The following is a 16,141-nucleotide window of genomic DNA, read 5'->3' as shown; positions in this document are numbered from 1 at the left end:
TCAAACTGCTCCTCCTCACCGTATGTCTAATTGTATAACTTCTCTGCTCAGGTTGTCTGTCACTTCTCCTCAACAGGAGCTGAAGGGTACAGCCTTACATGACCGACTGAAGAAGAGAGAGATGGGCGACAATCAGGTGCGGTTTACACCAGTCATGTTAATTTGTTGATGTATGTGTAATAACATCTGTATGTAGCGTACCCGTATCTCTGTAAATTAATGCACAGGTTAGTGACTATTTGTCCTTCTTGCTAATTCAGGCTAACAGGAATATGATCCAGAGAGAGAGGACAGAGAGAACTGCTGAAACTCCTGAGGTTTCTCCCAGACCTACAGAAGAGGTAGGCGATTGATATTCATATCTAAATGATCTGTATCTATCAGTTGTCCTGTGTAATGGTGGCTCATAGGCTGCGTTTAGACAGGCAGCCCAATTCGGATATTTTTTTCACTAATTGCCATTGGTCTTTTGACCATTCAGATCTGAAGTAGGTCTGATGTGAAAAGATCTGATGTGATTGGTCAAAAGTAGATCAGAATTGGGTTGCCTGTCTAAATGCAGCAGTACAGGAGGATTTTGTCTTCTGATTCCAGGAGATTAACATACCAGCCAGACTTGGTCAGCAAAAAAATCAAAAAGACAATCAGGTACACACACACACACACACAACTACCCTTGTGGGAACCTACAATTTATTTCCATTCAAAATCCTATTTTCCTTAACCCCTAAACCTGACCTTAACCGCTAACCCTAACTCTAACTGTGATGAGGCTGCCTTTCACTGGCCTCATCACCAGTTTAAAATAGTGATGAAGTTTATATTATCTCAAATGCTTAAGTGTATACATGTGTGGTTTGGATAAAGTGCACTAGTCCATTGTCATGCATACCGTAGTTATCCACCAGTTTAGGTGTGCCTCACCCTAATTGTTTTTTAATGAGTTGATTGCTCCAGTTGAGTGCTTAGTTCACCCATGCTTTCTGAATAGTAGTTTTAATCATATTCTATTTAATGTAGCTCTGTCTTTGAAACTAAAGTGTAGTTGACCAAATATGGTCATTTAAACTAATTAATGCAATTAACTTAAATCGTGTTTTCCATAGTAGTTCCTGGTCTAATTAACAAAGTAACATTCAACTAATTAAATGTACAGTACATTCGCATTGGTTAATCATTATGGGCATTTGTGTGAATGTGTAAATGCTGTCTTTTTCTTATCAACTTGGAGTGTAACACCATTTTACAATATGCTCCATAGCAGTTTGTTTGTTGCGTCCTGTGTGTACAGTCAGTTGAATTTAGCTGTTCTGGTAGACTCTCTTTAGTCCCAGTAACGGGGAGAGTAAGGCTCTGTTTAGAGCTAGAAATGGGGTAAATCCCTAGTTATGCCACTTAGCATTTAGGCCTCGGTTTTTGCTGCAGTATGAACCCTATTGAGGGACTGAGCTATAGACTCGCCGTCATCTGTCATTTTTGTGAGTTTTCATATCCTGAATGATGCTGCTATGGACAACTGTTTGTCAAGCCATGTTTCCTAAAATCCTACATTTGCAATAAATCAAGTGCTATTTTTCTACCACCATGGCTCCTCCTCATTCCCACATATCACCTCCCTTGGCTACTCTGGGTCCACTATTCTACACTAACCCTAAACCAAACCCCTAAGCCTAAAATAGATTTTGTCCTTGTGGAAACATGGGAAATGTCCCCACAAGGGAGAAACTCTTGTTTTACTATCTTTGTGGGAATCTCCAGTACCCACGAAGATAGTAATACAAGCCCACAAGTGAAGCACACACAGAGACTCACACACACACACTCTTACTCTGTCATATTTTCTGTAATATGATTTTGCCTGACAATCTATCGGAATGACATTTGTTTGTTGGTTATTTCAGGACCAATCTGATGATCTTAAAGAGGGTGAATCTCTCCTCACTGGGGAAAAGGAGGAGGGAGAAGACAAGGATGGAGAGGTGGTGGTTAACCCTACGGATAGCACAGCTTCCACTAGACGAGTGTTCCTTACTGTGGCCATGCAATCTTGCAAATATCAGGGTTTTCGCTTGAATTTAGTTTGTTATTATTCCATTACAAAATGCTGGTATTTTCCAGATTTTCTCACAATGTTTCTCACTTCCCTTTAACTTTCCCTTTGAATTCATGTATAATGTTTTATTGTATTGTTCTTAGGCCAAGATGAAAAAACCTAGGCGACACAATCCGTTCATGCCACGCGGTGCAGGAGGCAAGGTAACATGTAAATGAGCTCCCATCATATTGTGTACACTATGTTTCACTTCCTCCCGGTGTTAACCGTAGTTTGTGTCTGGGTTTACAATATGCACAGTGCCTTCGGAAAGTATTCAAACCCCTTTACTTTTTATGTTTATAGCCTTATTCTAAAATGGATTAAATCATTTAAAAAAATCCTCAGCAATCTACACACAATACCACATAATGACAAAGTGAAAACAGTTTTTTAGAAATGTTTGCAAATGTATTAGAACTGAAAAACATATAAACCTTCTTTACATAAGTATTCAGACCATTTCCTTTGAGACTTGAAATTGAGCTCCGGTGCATCCTGTTTACATTGATCATCCTTGAGATGTTTTCACAACTTGACTGGAGTCCACCTGTGGTAAATTATATTGATTGGACATGATTTGGAAAGAAACACACCTGTCTATATAAGGTTCCCACTGGTAACAGTGCATGTCAGTGCAAAAAACCAAGCCATGAGGTCGAAGGAATTGTCCGTAGAGCTGCGAGACAGGATTGTGTCGAGGCACAGATCTGGAGAAGGGAACCAAAACATTTCTGCAGCATTGAAGGTCCCAAGAACACAGTGGCCTCCACCATTCTTGGAATTGGAAGAAGTTTGGAACCACCAAGTCTCTTACTACAGCTGGCAGCCCGGCCAAACTGAGCAATCAGGGGAGAAGGGCCTTGGTCAGGGAGGTGACCAAGAACCTGATGGTCACTCTGACAGAGCTCTAGAGTTCCTCTATGGAGATTAGAGAACCTTCCAGAAGGACAACCATCTCTGCAGCACTCTACCAATCAGGTATTTTATGGTAGAGTGGCCAGACTGAAACCCCTTCTCGGTAAAGGGCACATGACAGCCCTCTTGGAGCTTACCAAAAGGCAACTAATGACTCTCAGACCACGAGAAACAAGATTCTCTGGTCTGATGAAACAAGATTTAACTTTTTGGCCTGAATGCTGGAGGAAACCTGGCAGCATCCCTACAGTGAAGCATGGTGGTGACAAAATCATGCTGTGGGGATGTTTTTCAGTGGCAGGGACTGGAAGACTAGTCAGTATCGAGGCAAAGATGAATGGCGCAAAGTACAGAGAGATCCTTGATAGAAACCTGCTCCAGAGCTCTCAGGACCTCAGACTGGGGCGAAGGTTTACCTTCCAACAGGACAATTACCTTACCTTAAGCATACAGCCAAGACAACGCAGGAGTGGCTTTGGGACAAGTCTCTGAATGTCCTTGATTAGCCCAGCCAGAGCCCGGACTTAAACCTGATCGAACATCGCTGGAGAGGCCTGAAAATAGCTGTGCAGCATCCAACCTGACAGAGCTTGAGAGGATCTGCAGAGAGAAATGGGAGAAACTCCCCAAATACAGGTGTGCCAAGTCTGTAGTGTCATACCCAAGAGGACTCGAGGCTGTAAACGCTGCCTAAGGTGCTTCAGTACCTGAGTAAAGGTTCTGAATATACTTATGTACATTTATGTACATTTTTTTTATAAATGAGCAAAAATGTCTAAACCTGTTTTTGCTTTGTCATTATGGGGTATTGTGTGTGGATTGTTGAGGGAAAAAAACAATTGAATCAATTTTAGAATAAGGCTGTAATTTAACAAAATGTGGAAAAAGTGAAGGGTTATGAATACTTTCCAAAGGCACTATATGTTATGGTTGCGTTGTGGGAAAACTGTAGAGTAAAAGTCTTTATATTTGATTACATTTGAAACAGTGCCACTTGCCCCTAAGTGCATTTCTTATAGTTTTTGTTTTGAGGAAATGAGCATCCAACATCATTGTAAAACATCTACTACATTCTCTGCTGTTGTATCGCGCGTGCAATGATGTCCGAGGAAAAAAAATAAGTTTGTTGTTTGAGGTAACGTCTTTGTAATATAGCAAACGTACTTGGCAGTTTCACTGCTATGGATTCCACCTTTTAACAGAGTGTCTGTTTCAGGGTAAAGCCATGCCGAAGAAGGTTGAAACCCAGCCGGGAGCTACAGGCAGTGACTCAAAAGAGGTAACTCTACTCCATGATCCTCCTTCGAACGCTGTTCTTCCACATATCGGTACCGTTATAATGGATACCTAGGTTTTATTTTTGTATCTGAGGGCTTGACTGTCACGGCTGGCAGACTGAAAAGTTGTCCAGGATTGCAAAATGGCCGTCACATTGGCTGATCCATTAGATGACTCGGTTCTTTTTCTAGCCCTTTGACTCCTAACTAAGAACATTATGTTCAAGTGGTGTTCTTTTCTCTCCTGTTCTTTTTATTTCTTTCTCTACCTACCTAACTGCCACCCACACCACCACTCCCAGATTGTTGTGCCAATTCCTTTCCACTGCGGATTAGATTAGATTGCTATGTGCCCAAACTTGTTCCCTTGCTTCCTTGTTCCAGGAAGATTTTAATGTCCCACTTCTGCAAAACAGCAGAGCTAGTATGCACCATTTCCCTATTTCTGTATGTAATCTGAAATTGTCCACACATTTTCTATTTTCATTTTTGGCCTGTGAATGTGATCTCTGTATCATTCTTCTGTATCCCTCAGTACAATGTTGCTACCATGGCATGACAAACATTGTTTGCCAAGACATATTCTATGTTTCTCTAATGTGTTAAATGTATAGACAGACCTACAGTACATAACAGCATGTATTCATCACCCCCCCCCCCCTTCCTATCTCAGAATGACGGTGGAAATAAATCTTTATTCGACCAATTGGAGGAATTCCGTGTTAATCCGGCAGAGCCAGAGGAGCAGGTTGGTTGCTGTAAACAATGCTAAATAATGTCAATTTGTACTCTTTAAGATTACTTTTCAAACTTGGTTTCCTCTCACTGACTGCTAACTGCCATCGAGTTTTGCATTTGATTGAAATGGATTTTTTATTGAAAAGTATGGAGATTCTAAAGTGGCGATTCAAAGCTGACTTAGAGAAATGTCTCTCAGCAGGATATGGATGGCCTGATGGACTGGTGGGGCACAGTGGAGCGTGAGTCCAACCCACACACACACACACACACACACACACACACACTTCATCCAAATGATGCCATTTTTATTTTGCTACAGAGTGGGAAGACATGCCTCAAGATGATGACTTGACTGAAAAAGAGGAGGCCAAGTAAGTGATGCTATAGTTGGGTCTCACGTTGTGTACAGCCACACACAAGTACAGAAGAGCCTTGTTGTAAAGCCCCTGGGTAAACAGTAGTAAGCCCCTGGGTCACACTGTAGTATGCATTGATGATTGTTATATGAACTCGTTTTCCAGGGCGTTTGCAGTGACAGCTGAGAAGGTGCAGAAAGGTATCCGTGTGTTCAACAAGCTGTTCTCAGAGCGTGCAGAGAGCCTGTGGCAGCACGTCATTGACCTGAACAGCATCGCAGATGCCCTCGACTGCTTCAACAAGAAGACCAAGATCGCCCAAATCACTGGCGGCTCCACCAGCGCTGTAGGAGGCGTGTGTACCATTGTAGGCCTCGCCCTGGCCCCTGTCACCATGGGAACCTCCCTGATCATCACAGCAGTGGGACTGAGCGTGGCCACAGCGGGCGGCCTGACCTCAGCCGGAGCTGGACTCTCCAACACGGTCAACAACTCCATGGACCGTAAGAAGGTGGAGGCCATCGTGACGGACTACCAGACGAAGATGACCGACATCAACAAGTGCATGCTGTTCATCAAGCAAGGGATTGAGAGCCTGCGCAGGTTCGATCTGCTGAAGATGAAGAAGCACGCGTACAACCGTGACTTCCCGGGCCTCAACAACATCTACGAGGACGGTGCCATGGCCGGGAAGGCCATCCTCATCAACGCCAACGAGATCATGCGTGTGGTGCAGATAGCCAACGTGGCGGGCAGCACCGCGGCCAGAGCTGTCCAGATTGCCAGCATGGCCACCGGAGTGCTCACCGGCCTCTTTGTGGGCATGGACATCTACTTTGTGGCTAAGGACTCCAAGGAGCTGAAGAAGGGAGCCAAGTCAGAGTTTGCAGCCAAGATCAGGGAGGTGGCGACCCAGCTGCATGATGGACTGGTGGAACTTAATGGCATACGGGTTGAGCTGCAGTCCACAGATCCAGACAACACCAATGGCACCAACACCCCAGACAGTACCAATAATCAGAAAAAGTTGGACAGTGATGATGGCACAGACAATTATAAAACTTCTGACAGCAAAAGCATTGTTGATAACAGCAATACTGCAGATAACAGCCATAAGACCAGCAAAGCCTAAACTGTACTTCATTCCAACCCATCTCTACAACTACACAAACTATCCTGTCAGCATTAAAACGACTCGAAGCCGGAACTCTGATTTGTATGTCTCTCTTTGATGGCACAAGCACCAATGCCTGAAACGTTTTTGTTTGACATAGACTGCGCATAGGCAGGTGAAAAGATGACATCACCAGTCACCACTGGCTAGGGTGAATAATTATTATTAAAACTCTCTGTAATATCTGGGGAAATTATATGTTGTACGACAAGCCCATGTCCACATTTTGTAATTGTAGATGTGTGCATTGAGCCTGTCTTGACAACATTATCTACAGTACTTTATGAAACGTAAGGGTTGTGAGCTAAAGCAATTTGTTCGTGGAGGCAGGAAACTGTTCAGAGATGCAAATTATGAAATGAGGTTACAAAATGTTAAAAATACATTCTCAGACACATTATTGAAGTTTAGATTACTCATAGGCTATGTATTTACAGTATGAAGGGTATGGGTTTAGTCACTATTTGATTCCTAAGACTATTGCTTGTTACATTGCTTTGTTTTATTTTTAGGTTGGTAGAGGAATATTAGTTCATATTGAAACATTCAGGTTTTTATCAAGTCTAATTTGTATTTTAGATTAGGATTGTATGTTCTATTACTGTTGAGTGCCTTCCTCATTTATATGATGCCTTTCAAGCACTTTAGGATTATTCTATTTCCGTCTCGGGTTAAAACTATAATTTTGATGTCATGGATGGTCAGTCCTTGCATCTTTTGTTGTAATTTTTCATTGGCCAACTTTAGTAGTTTTTTTGTATTTATTTAAAGATATATGAAATGTAATAAGTTGCCAATAAACATACAGTTCTTTGAATTCCATGAACAGGGTTGCAGACATTTCCTTCTTTCTGCCGTGTCAATAGGCCTTTGATATTGTATTTGTTCAACAAATAGTTGAGCTCATTTGTCAAATTGACCTCCATAGTAATGTTTGCTGTGGCAAGCTGTATATTTGACCTTTATTTAACTAGGCAAGACAGTTAAGAACAAATTCTTATTTTCAATGACGGCCTAGGAACAGTGAGTTAACTGAAGGTTCAGGGGCAGAACAACAGATTTGTACTTTGTCAGCTCGGGGGTTTGAACTTGCAACCTTCCGGTTACTAGTCCAATGCTCTAACCACTAGGATTCCCTGTATGCGCTGCACTTGAAAGGCAAAGGTAAGCAATTGATTTAGTGGCTGCAGGGAAGGGGCAAAGGCAAGTGTGTTTTCATTTACTAACTCTAATTTCTCTAACAACTCTGGTTCATCCTTGGGAGCAATTTCCAAACGCCTGAAGGTACCACGTTCATCTGTACAAACAACAGTATGCAAGTATAAACACCATGGGACCACGCAGCCGTCATACTGCTCAGGAAGGAAACGCGTTCTATCTCCTAGACTTCGGTGCGAAAAGTGCAAATCAATCACAGAACAACAACAAAGGACCTTGTGAAGATGCTGGAGGAAACGGGTACAAAAGTATCTATATCCACAGTAAAAAGAGTCCTATATCACCATAACCTGAAAGGCCGCTCAGCAAGGAAGAAACCACTGCTCCAAAACTGCCATAAAAAAGCCAGACTCTGGTTTGCAACTGCACATGTGGACAAATATTGTACTTTTTGGAGAAATGTCCTCCAGTCTGATGAAACAAATATAGAACTGTTTGGTCATAATGATCATCGTTATGTTTGGAGGAAAAAGGCGGAGGCTTGCAAGTCGAAGAACACCATCCCTACCATGAAGCACGGGGGTGGCAGTATCATGTTGTTGGGGTGCTTTGCTGCAGGTGGGACTGGTGCACGTCACAAAGTAGATGGCATCATGAGGTAGGAAAATGATGTGGATATATTGGAGCAACGTTTAAAGACATCAGTCAGGAAGTTAAAGCTTGGTCGCAAATGGGTCTTCCAAATGGACAATGACTCCAAGCATACATCCAAAGTTGTGGCAAAATGGCTTAAGGACAACAAAGTCAAGGTATTGGAGTGGCCATCACAAAGCCCTGACCTCAATCCTATAGAAAATGTGTGGGCAGAGCTGAAAAAGCATGTGTGAGCAAGGAGGCCTACAAACCTGACTCAGTTACACCAGCTCTGTCAGGAGGAATGGGACAAAATTCACCCAACTTATTGTAGAAAGCTTGTGGAAGGCTACTCGAAAAGTTTGACCCAAGTTAAACAATTTAAAGGCAATGCTACTAAATACTAATTGAGTGTATGTACACTTCTGACCCAGTGGGAATGTGATGAAAGAAATAAAAGCTGAAATAAATAATTCTCTCAACTATTATTCTGACATTTCACCTTCTTAAAATAAAGTGGTGATCCTAACTGACCTCAAACAGGGAATTTTTACTAGGATTACATGTCAGGAATTGTGAAAAACTGAGTTTAGATGTATTTTGCTGAGGTGTATGTAAACTTCCGACTTCAACTGTAACATTGAAGGTTGTGCAATATAACAGCAGTATTTAGACTTAGGGTTGCCACCCGTTCGATAAAATACAGAAAGGTTCCGTATTTCACTGAAAGAATAAACGTTTTGCTTTTTCGAAATGATAGTTTCCGGATTTGACCATATTACTGACCAAAGGCTCGTATTTCTGTGTTTATTATATTATAATTAAGTCTATGATTTGATATTTGATAGAGCAGTCTGATTGAGCGGTGGTAGGCAGCAGCAGGCTCATAGGCATTCATTCAAACTTTACTGCATTTGCAAGCAGTACTAGCAAATACTAAAGCAATACTAAAGTGCCTATTAGAACATCCAAAAGTCAAAGGTATATGAAATACAAATGGTATAGAGAGAAAGTCGACAAGTCATAATTCCTATTATAACTAAAACCTAAAATGTCTTAACTGGGAATATTGAACCACCAGCTCTCATATGTTCTGAGCAAGGAACTTAAACGTTAGCTTTTTTACATGACACATATTGCACTTTTACTTACTTCTCCAACACTGTGCTTTTGCACTATTTAAATCAAATTGAGCATGTTTCATTATTTATTTGAGACTAAATAGATTTATTCATGTATTATATTTAGTTTTAAAAAAGTGTTCATTGTTCATTCAGTATTGTTGTAATTTTCATTATTACAAATATATACAGTATGTATGTGTGTGTGTGTGTATATATATATATATATATATATATATATATATATGACAGATTAATCGGTATCGGCTTTTTTTGGCCCTCCAATTATCGGTATCGTCATTAAAATCATAATCGGTTGACCTCTAGTCCACAGACCTATGTTTAACAGAACATAGGATCATAAGTACAGCAAAGTTTCTATGGCAGCATCCTCATCACCACTGACCTGGACACTACTGGACTACAGTGCCTTCGGGAAAGTATTCAGATGCCTTGACTTTTTCCACATTTTGTTAGATTACAGTCTTATTCTAAAATTGATTAAAATCGTTTTTCTTCATCAATACACACACAATACCCCATAATGACAAAGCTAAAACAGGTTTTAAGAAATATTTTTGTTGTGGAAATTTAAATCACATTTAAATAAGTATTCAAAAAGCACCTTTGGCAGCGATTACAGCCTAGAATCTTCATGGCTATGATGCTACAAGCTTGGCACACCTGTATTTGGCGAGTTTCTCCCATTCTTCTCTCAGATCCTCTCAAGCTCTGTCAGGTTGGATGGGGAGCATTGCTGCACAGCTATTTTCAGGTCTCTCCAGAGATGTTAGATCGGGTTCAAGTCCGGGCTCTGGCTGGGCAATTCAAGGACATTCAGAGACTTGTCCCGAAGCCACTCCTGCGTTGTCTTGGCTGGGGGCTTAGGGTAAACCTTCGCACCAGTCTGAGGTCCTGAGCACTCTGGAGTAGGTTCCCATCAAGGATCTCTCTGTACTTTGCTTCATTCATCTTTGCCTCGATCCTGACGAGTCTTCCCCGTCCCTGCCATTGAAAAACATCCCCCACAGCATGATGCTGCAACCACCATGCTTCACCGTAGGGATGGTACCAGGTTTCCCCCAGACATGATGATTGACATTCAGGCCAAAGAGTTCAATGTTGGTTTCATCATACCAGAGAATCTTGTTTCTCATGGTTTGAGAGTCTTTAGGTGCCTTTTTGACAAACTCCAAGATGGCTGTCGTACGCCTTTTACTGAGGCCTGATTGGTGGAGTGCTGCTGAGATGGTTGTCCTTCTGGAAGGTTCTCCCATCTCCACAGAGGAATGGTAGAGCTCTGTCAGTGTCACCTCCCTGACCAAGGCACTTCTCCCCCGATTGCTTAGTTTGGCCGTGCGGCCAGCTCTAGGAAGAGACTTGGTGGTTCCAAACTTTTTCCATTTAAGAATGATGGAGGCCACTGTGTTCTTGAGGACCTTCAATGCTGCAGAAATGTTTTGGTACCCTTCGCCAGGTCTGTGCCTCGACACAATCCTGTCTCGCAGCTCTACGGACAATTCCTGTGGGACCTTATAAAGACAGGTGTGTGTGCCTTTCCAAATCATGTCCAATCAAGTGAATTTACCACAGGTGGACTCCAATCAAGTTGCAGAAACATCTCAAGGATGATCAATGGAAACAGAATGCACCTGAGCTAAATTTCTAGTCTCATAGCAAAGGGTCTGAATACATATGTAAATAAGGTATTTCAGTTTTTTATCTTTTATAAATTTGCAACAATTTCTAAAAACCTGTATTCGCTTCATCTTTATGTGGTATAGTCTGTAGATTGCTGAGGACTTTTATTTTTAATCCATTTTAGACTAAGGATGTAAGATAACAAAATGTGGAAAAAGCCAAGGCTATGTATGGGCTTACTGGTTTGCCAACAATACTAGCATTTGATTTGAATTTTCCCAGATGGTCTCTCATCTTGGTAGCAACTATACCCAGCCCTTGAATCTAGCCAAAAAAGGTGAGGAGGATGTTTCAACTGCTGTTAATTTACTTTTAATCTTGTCTATTAAAATCTCATCTATTTATTTATTCCTGATAAGACCTTTCTTATTGCCAATGTATTTTTGAGACATAATCCATTGTTTAGATGGCAGACAGTGAAACTACAGTTATGAGTCAGAGTCACATAGGAAACCTAGCTCCTCTGTTACACTGGTCCACAGGTGACCAGGTAACCACGCCCCATTCCCCAGCCTGGTCTCATAGACTACCCGTAACATAGTAAATGTAAATCTGACACTAATTAGTATGATATGTTACATTTGGTATGGTTACAGTGAAGGAATACTCTCCTATTTTAATTGGTCAAGGGAATAAGGCAACCTCACACGTTATTGCCAAACAGGGGTATGGACATGGAAATGGTCTGAAAGGTACAGAGAATGGGAGATAATGTATATATATGGATGCAGTAAATACAACAGAATAACTATACATGTAATAACATGGATATAACAGTGCAAAGGAATGGAATAGAATATTGACTGCAATAGCACAACAGTGATAAATATACTGAACAAGAATAAAAACGCAACATGGAAAGTGTTGATCCTATGTCTCATGAGCTGAAATAAAAGATCCCAGATATTTTCCATACACACATCCCTGTTAGTGAACATTTTCCCTTTGCCAAGATAATCCATCCACCTGACAGGTGTGGCATATCAATAATCTGATTAAACAGCATGATCATTACACAGGTGCACCTTGTGCAGTTTTGTCACACAACATAATGTCGCAGATGTCTCAAGTTTTGAGGCAGCGTGCAATTGGCATGCTGACTGCAGGAATGTCCACCAGAGCTGTTGCCAGAGAATTGTTTGTTCATTTCGTTTTAGAGAATTTGGCTGGGGGAGGATGGCTCATAATAATCTCTGGAATGGAGCAAATGGAATGGCATCAAACAAATGGAACCCATATGTTTGTATTTGATACCATTCCACTTATTCCACAACCACAAGCCCGTCCTCCCAAATGAAGGTGTCACCAGCCTCCTGTGTCTCATAAAGCAAATTCATAACATATTGAATGAATTGCAATTCATAACATATTATATGAATTGTAATTTGTAAAATATTATATGAATTGTAATTTGTATCATATTATATCAATTGTAATTGGTAATATATCATATGACATGGTTGATGTACTTCCACAAATTAATATCCACCATATGAAACGCAATGTATAATACTAAATGGAGAGTTACCGATTTACGTTTACTACGTTACGTCTACCCCTGACTTCAGGTTGCAGCAGCCAGCCCAACCCATTCCCAGGTGAATTGGGGACGCAAGGCACAGAGGTAAGAAAAACAAAAAGGTGAGTTTCGTGTCTCACACCCTCATCACCAGAGAGGAACAACAAAGAAAGCGTTTTGACAAGTTTTGGACTGGGATCCCTCTTCACTGGATAGGGACCCTTTCCTGTCTGTAAGTCACTTCTAAAATAATCAAGTGTGCAGTGGTGTAAAGAACTTAAGTATAAATACCTTAAAGTACTACTTAAGTAGTTTTTTGGGGTAACTGTACTTTACTATTTATATTTTGTACAACGTTTACTTTTACTCCACTACATTCCTAAATATGTACATTTTACTCCAATACCGTTTCCCAGACACCCAAACCTACATGTTACATTCTGAATGCTCAGACAGGACAGCAATATGGTCTAATTCACACACCTACCAAGATAATGTGTTGCCATCCCCACTGCCTCTGATATGGCGGAATCATTAAACACAAATACTGAGTTTGTAAATTAGTGTTAGAGTTTGCCCCTCCGTCTGTCTGTAAAAAAAGAAAAATGAATTCATGCTGGCTGGTTTGCTTAATTAATATAAGTAATGTGATGTACAGCATTTACTTTAACTTGAAACTTTAACTCAAGTGTGAGAATTTAGTATTTTTTCGACCACTAATTAAGTACATTTAAAACCAGATACTTTTACTCAAGTAGGCTTGTATTATACTGGGTGACTCACTTCTACTTGAGTCATTTTCTATTAAGATATGTTTACTTTTATTTAAGTATGACAATTTAGTATATTTTCAACAACTGCAAATACTCTATAGTATTATGCAAAGGACTGGCTTGTTTTTCAAAGCTAGATTAGGCTATTTGACAAGGTGTTTTATTATAAGAATGTGTTGCTTGTTGCTGTGGGTTGGAACAACTTAACACAATACAGATGTGCCTGGCTGGCAGGCAGGTGCTGTTGGTATGAGCTTCTAAAAAAGATGAGTGATGCTGAAATTCTAGGAGTTGCCTCCCACTGATATATACACTGCTCGAAAAATAAAGGGAACACTAAAATAACACATCCTAGATCTGAATGAAGGACATTTTCTTATTAAATACTTTTTTCTTTACATAGTTGAATGTGCTGACAACAAAATCACACAAAAATGATCAATGGAAATCAAATTTATCAACCCATGGAGGTATGGATTTAGAGTCACACTCAAAATTAAAGTGGAAAACCACACTACAGGCTGATCCAACTTTGATGTAATGTCCTTAAAAGAAGTCCAAATAAGACTCAGTAGTGTGTGTGGCCTCCACATGCCTCTATGACCTCCCTACAACGCCTGGGCATGCTCCTGATGAGGTGGCGGATGGTCTCCTGAGGGATCTCCTCCCAGACCTGGACTAAAGCATCCGCCAACTCTTGGACAGTCTGTGGTGCAACATGGCGTTGGTGGATGGAGCGAGACATGATGTCCCAGATGTGCTCAATTGGATTCAGGTCAGGGGAACGGGCGGGCCAGTCCATAGCATCAATGCCTTCCTCTTGCAGGAACTGCTGACACACTCCAGCCACATGAGGTCTGGGCATTGTCTTGCATTAGGAGGAACCCAGGGCCAACCGCACCAGCATATGGTCTCACAAGGGGTCTGAGGATCTCATCTCAGTACCTAATGGCAGTCAGGCTACCTCTGGCGAGCACATGGAGGGCTGTGCTCCAGACTCACGTCTGTCACGTGCTCAGTGTGAACCTTCTTTAATCTGTGAAGAGCACAGGGTGCCAGTGGCGAATTTGCCAATCTTGGTGTTCTCTGGCAAATGCCAAACGTCCTGCACGGTGTTTGGCTGTAAGCACAACCCCCACCTGTGGACGTCGGGCCCTCATACCACCCTCATGGAGTCTGTTTCTGACCATTTGAGCAGACACATGCACATTTGTGGCCTGCTGGAGGCAGGGTAGCCTAGTTCTTTAGAGCGTTGGGACTAGTAACCCGGAAGGTTGCGAGTTCAAACCCCCGAGCTGACAAGGTGCAAATCTGTCGTTCTGCCCCTGAACAGGCAGTTAACCCACTGTTCCCAGGCCGTCATTGAAAATAAGAATTTGTTCTTAATTGACTTGCCTGGTTAAATAAAGGTAAAAAAAAATTAAACAAATGTTTGCAGTGCTCCTCCTGCTCCTCCTTGCACAAAGACGGAGGTAGCGGTCCTGCTGCTGGGTTGTTGCCCTCCTACGGCCTCCTTCACGTCTCCTGATGTACTGGCCTGTCTCCTGGTAGCGCCTCCATGCTCTGGACACTACGCTGACAGACACAGCAAACCTTCTTGCCACAGCTCGCATTGATGTGCCATCCTGGATGAGCGGCACTACCTGAGCCACTTGTGTGGGTTGTAGACTCCGTCTCATGCTACCACTAGAGTGAAAGCACCACCAGCATTCAAAAGTGACCAAAACATCATCCAGGAAGCATAGGAACTGAGAAGTGGTCTGTGGTCATCACCTGCAGAACCACTCCTTTATTGGGGATGTCTTGCTAATTGCCTATAATTTCCACCTGTTGTCTATTCCATTTGCACAACAGCATGTGAAATTTATTGTCAATCAGTGTTGCTTCCTAAGTGGACAGTTTGATTTCACAGAAGTGTGATTGACTTGGAGTTACATTGTGTTGTTTAAGTGTTCCCTTTATTTTTTTGAGCAGTGTATATTATTAATGTTGTAAATGACTATTGTAGCTGGAAACGGCTGATACATAGGCGTACAGAGGCCCATTATCAGCAACCATCAATCCTGTGTTCCAATGTCATGTTGTGTTAGCTAATCCAAGTTTATCATTTTATAAAGCTAATTGATCATTAGAAAACCCTTTTGCAATAATGTTAGCACAGCTGGAAACTGTTGTTCTGATTAAAGAAGCAATAAAACTGTCCTTCTTTAGACTAGTTGAGTATCTGGAGCATCAGCATTTGTGGGTTTGATAATAGGCTCACAATGGCCAGAAACAAATAACTTTCTTCTGATACTCGTCAGTCTATTCTTATTCTGAGAAATTAAGACTATTCAATGCGAGAAATTGCCAAGAAACTGAACATCTCGTACAACGCTGTGTACTACTCCCTTCACAGAACAGAGCAAACTGGCCCTAACCAGACTAGAAAGAGGAGTGGTGGGCCCTGGTGCATAACTGAGCAAGAGGACAAGTACACAAGTGTCTAGTTAAGGAAACAGATGCCTCAAGTCCTCAACTGACAGCTTCATTAAATAGTACCTGCAAAACACCAGTCTCAACATCGACAGTGAAGAGGCTACCCCGAGATGTTGGCCTTCTAGGCAGAGTTGCAAAAAAAGCCATATCTCAGACTGGCCAATAAAAAGAAAAGATTAAGATTGGCAAAAGAACATACA

At 41.6% G+C, this 16,141-nt stretch overlaps 2 protein-coding genes across 4 annotated transcripts in view; both read left to right on the top strand.

Moving 5' to 3' along the window:
- LOC135559002 (uncharacterized) overlaps window positions 1–7,384 on the top strand; it is a 34,856-nt gene extending 27,472 nt beyond the window's left edge. The window contains exons 12-21 of one of the 3 annotated variants that reach the window (XM_064993292.1): window positions 77–136; window positions 261–341; window positions 595–648; window positions 1,902–1,979; window positions 2,197–2,256; window positions 4,227–4,289; window positions 4,961–5,035; window positions 5,228–5,267; window positions 5,348–5,399; window positions 5,550–7,384. In XM_064993292.1, the coding sequence (XP_064849364.1) occupies window positions 77–136; window positions 261–341; window positions 595–648; window positions 1,902–1,979; window positions 2,197–2,256; window positions 4,227–4,289; window positions 4,961–5,035; window positions 5,228–5,267; window positions 5,348–5,399; window positions 5,550–6,516 (1,530 nt within the window). In that variant the 3' untranslated portion in view covers window positions 6,517–7,384. Of the gene's footprint in view, window positions 1–76; window positions 137–260; window positions 342–594; window positions 649–1,901; window positions 1,980–2,196; window positions 2,257–4,226; window positions 4,290–4,960; window positions 5,036–5,224; window positions 5,268–5,347; window positions 5,400–5,549 lie in introns of all 3 variants that reach the window. The other 2 variants (XM_064993291.1, XM_064993293.1) reach the window with 2 other exon arrangements.
- Window positions 7,385–12,804: 5,420 nt separating this feature from the next.
- LOC135559001 (uncharacterized) overlaps window positions 12,805–16,141 on the top strand; it is a 29,138-nt gene continuing 25,801 nt past the window's right edge. The window contains exon 1 of the mRNA XM_064993290.1: window positions 12,805–12,922. The gene's annotated coding sequence lies outside the window, so the exon portion shown is untranslated. The remainder of the gene's footprint in view (window positions 12,923–16,141) is intronic.

Source organism: Oncorhynchus masou, chromosome 17, assembly GCF_036934945.1.
Source record: "Oncorhynchus masou masou isolate Uvic2021 chromosome 17, UVic_Omas_1.1, whole genome shotgun sequence".
NCBI lineage: Eukaryota > Metazoa > Chordata > Actinopteri > Salmoniformes > Salmonidae > Oncorhynchus > Oncorhynchus masou.
Note: the sequence above shows the minus strand (reverse complement) of the source record. Positions and strands in the feature narration are given on the sequence as shown.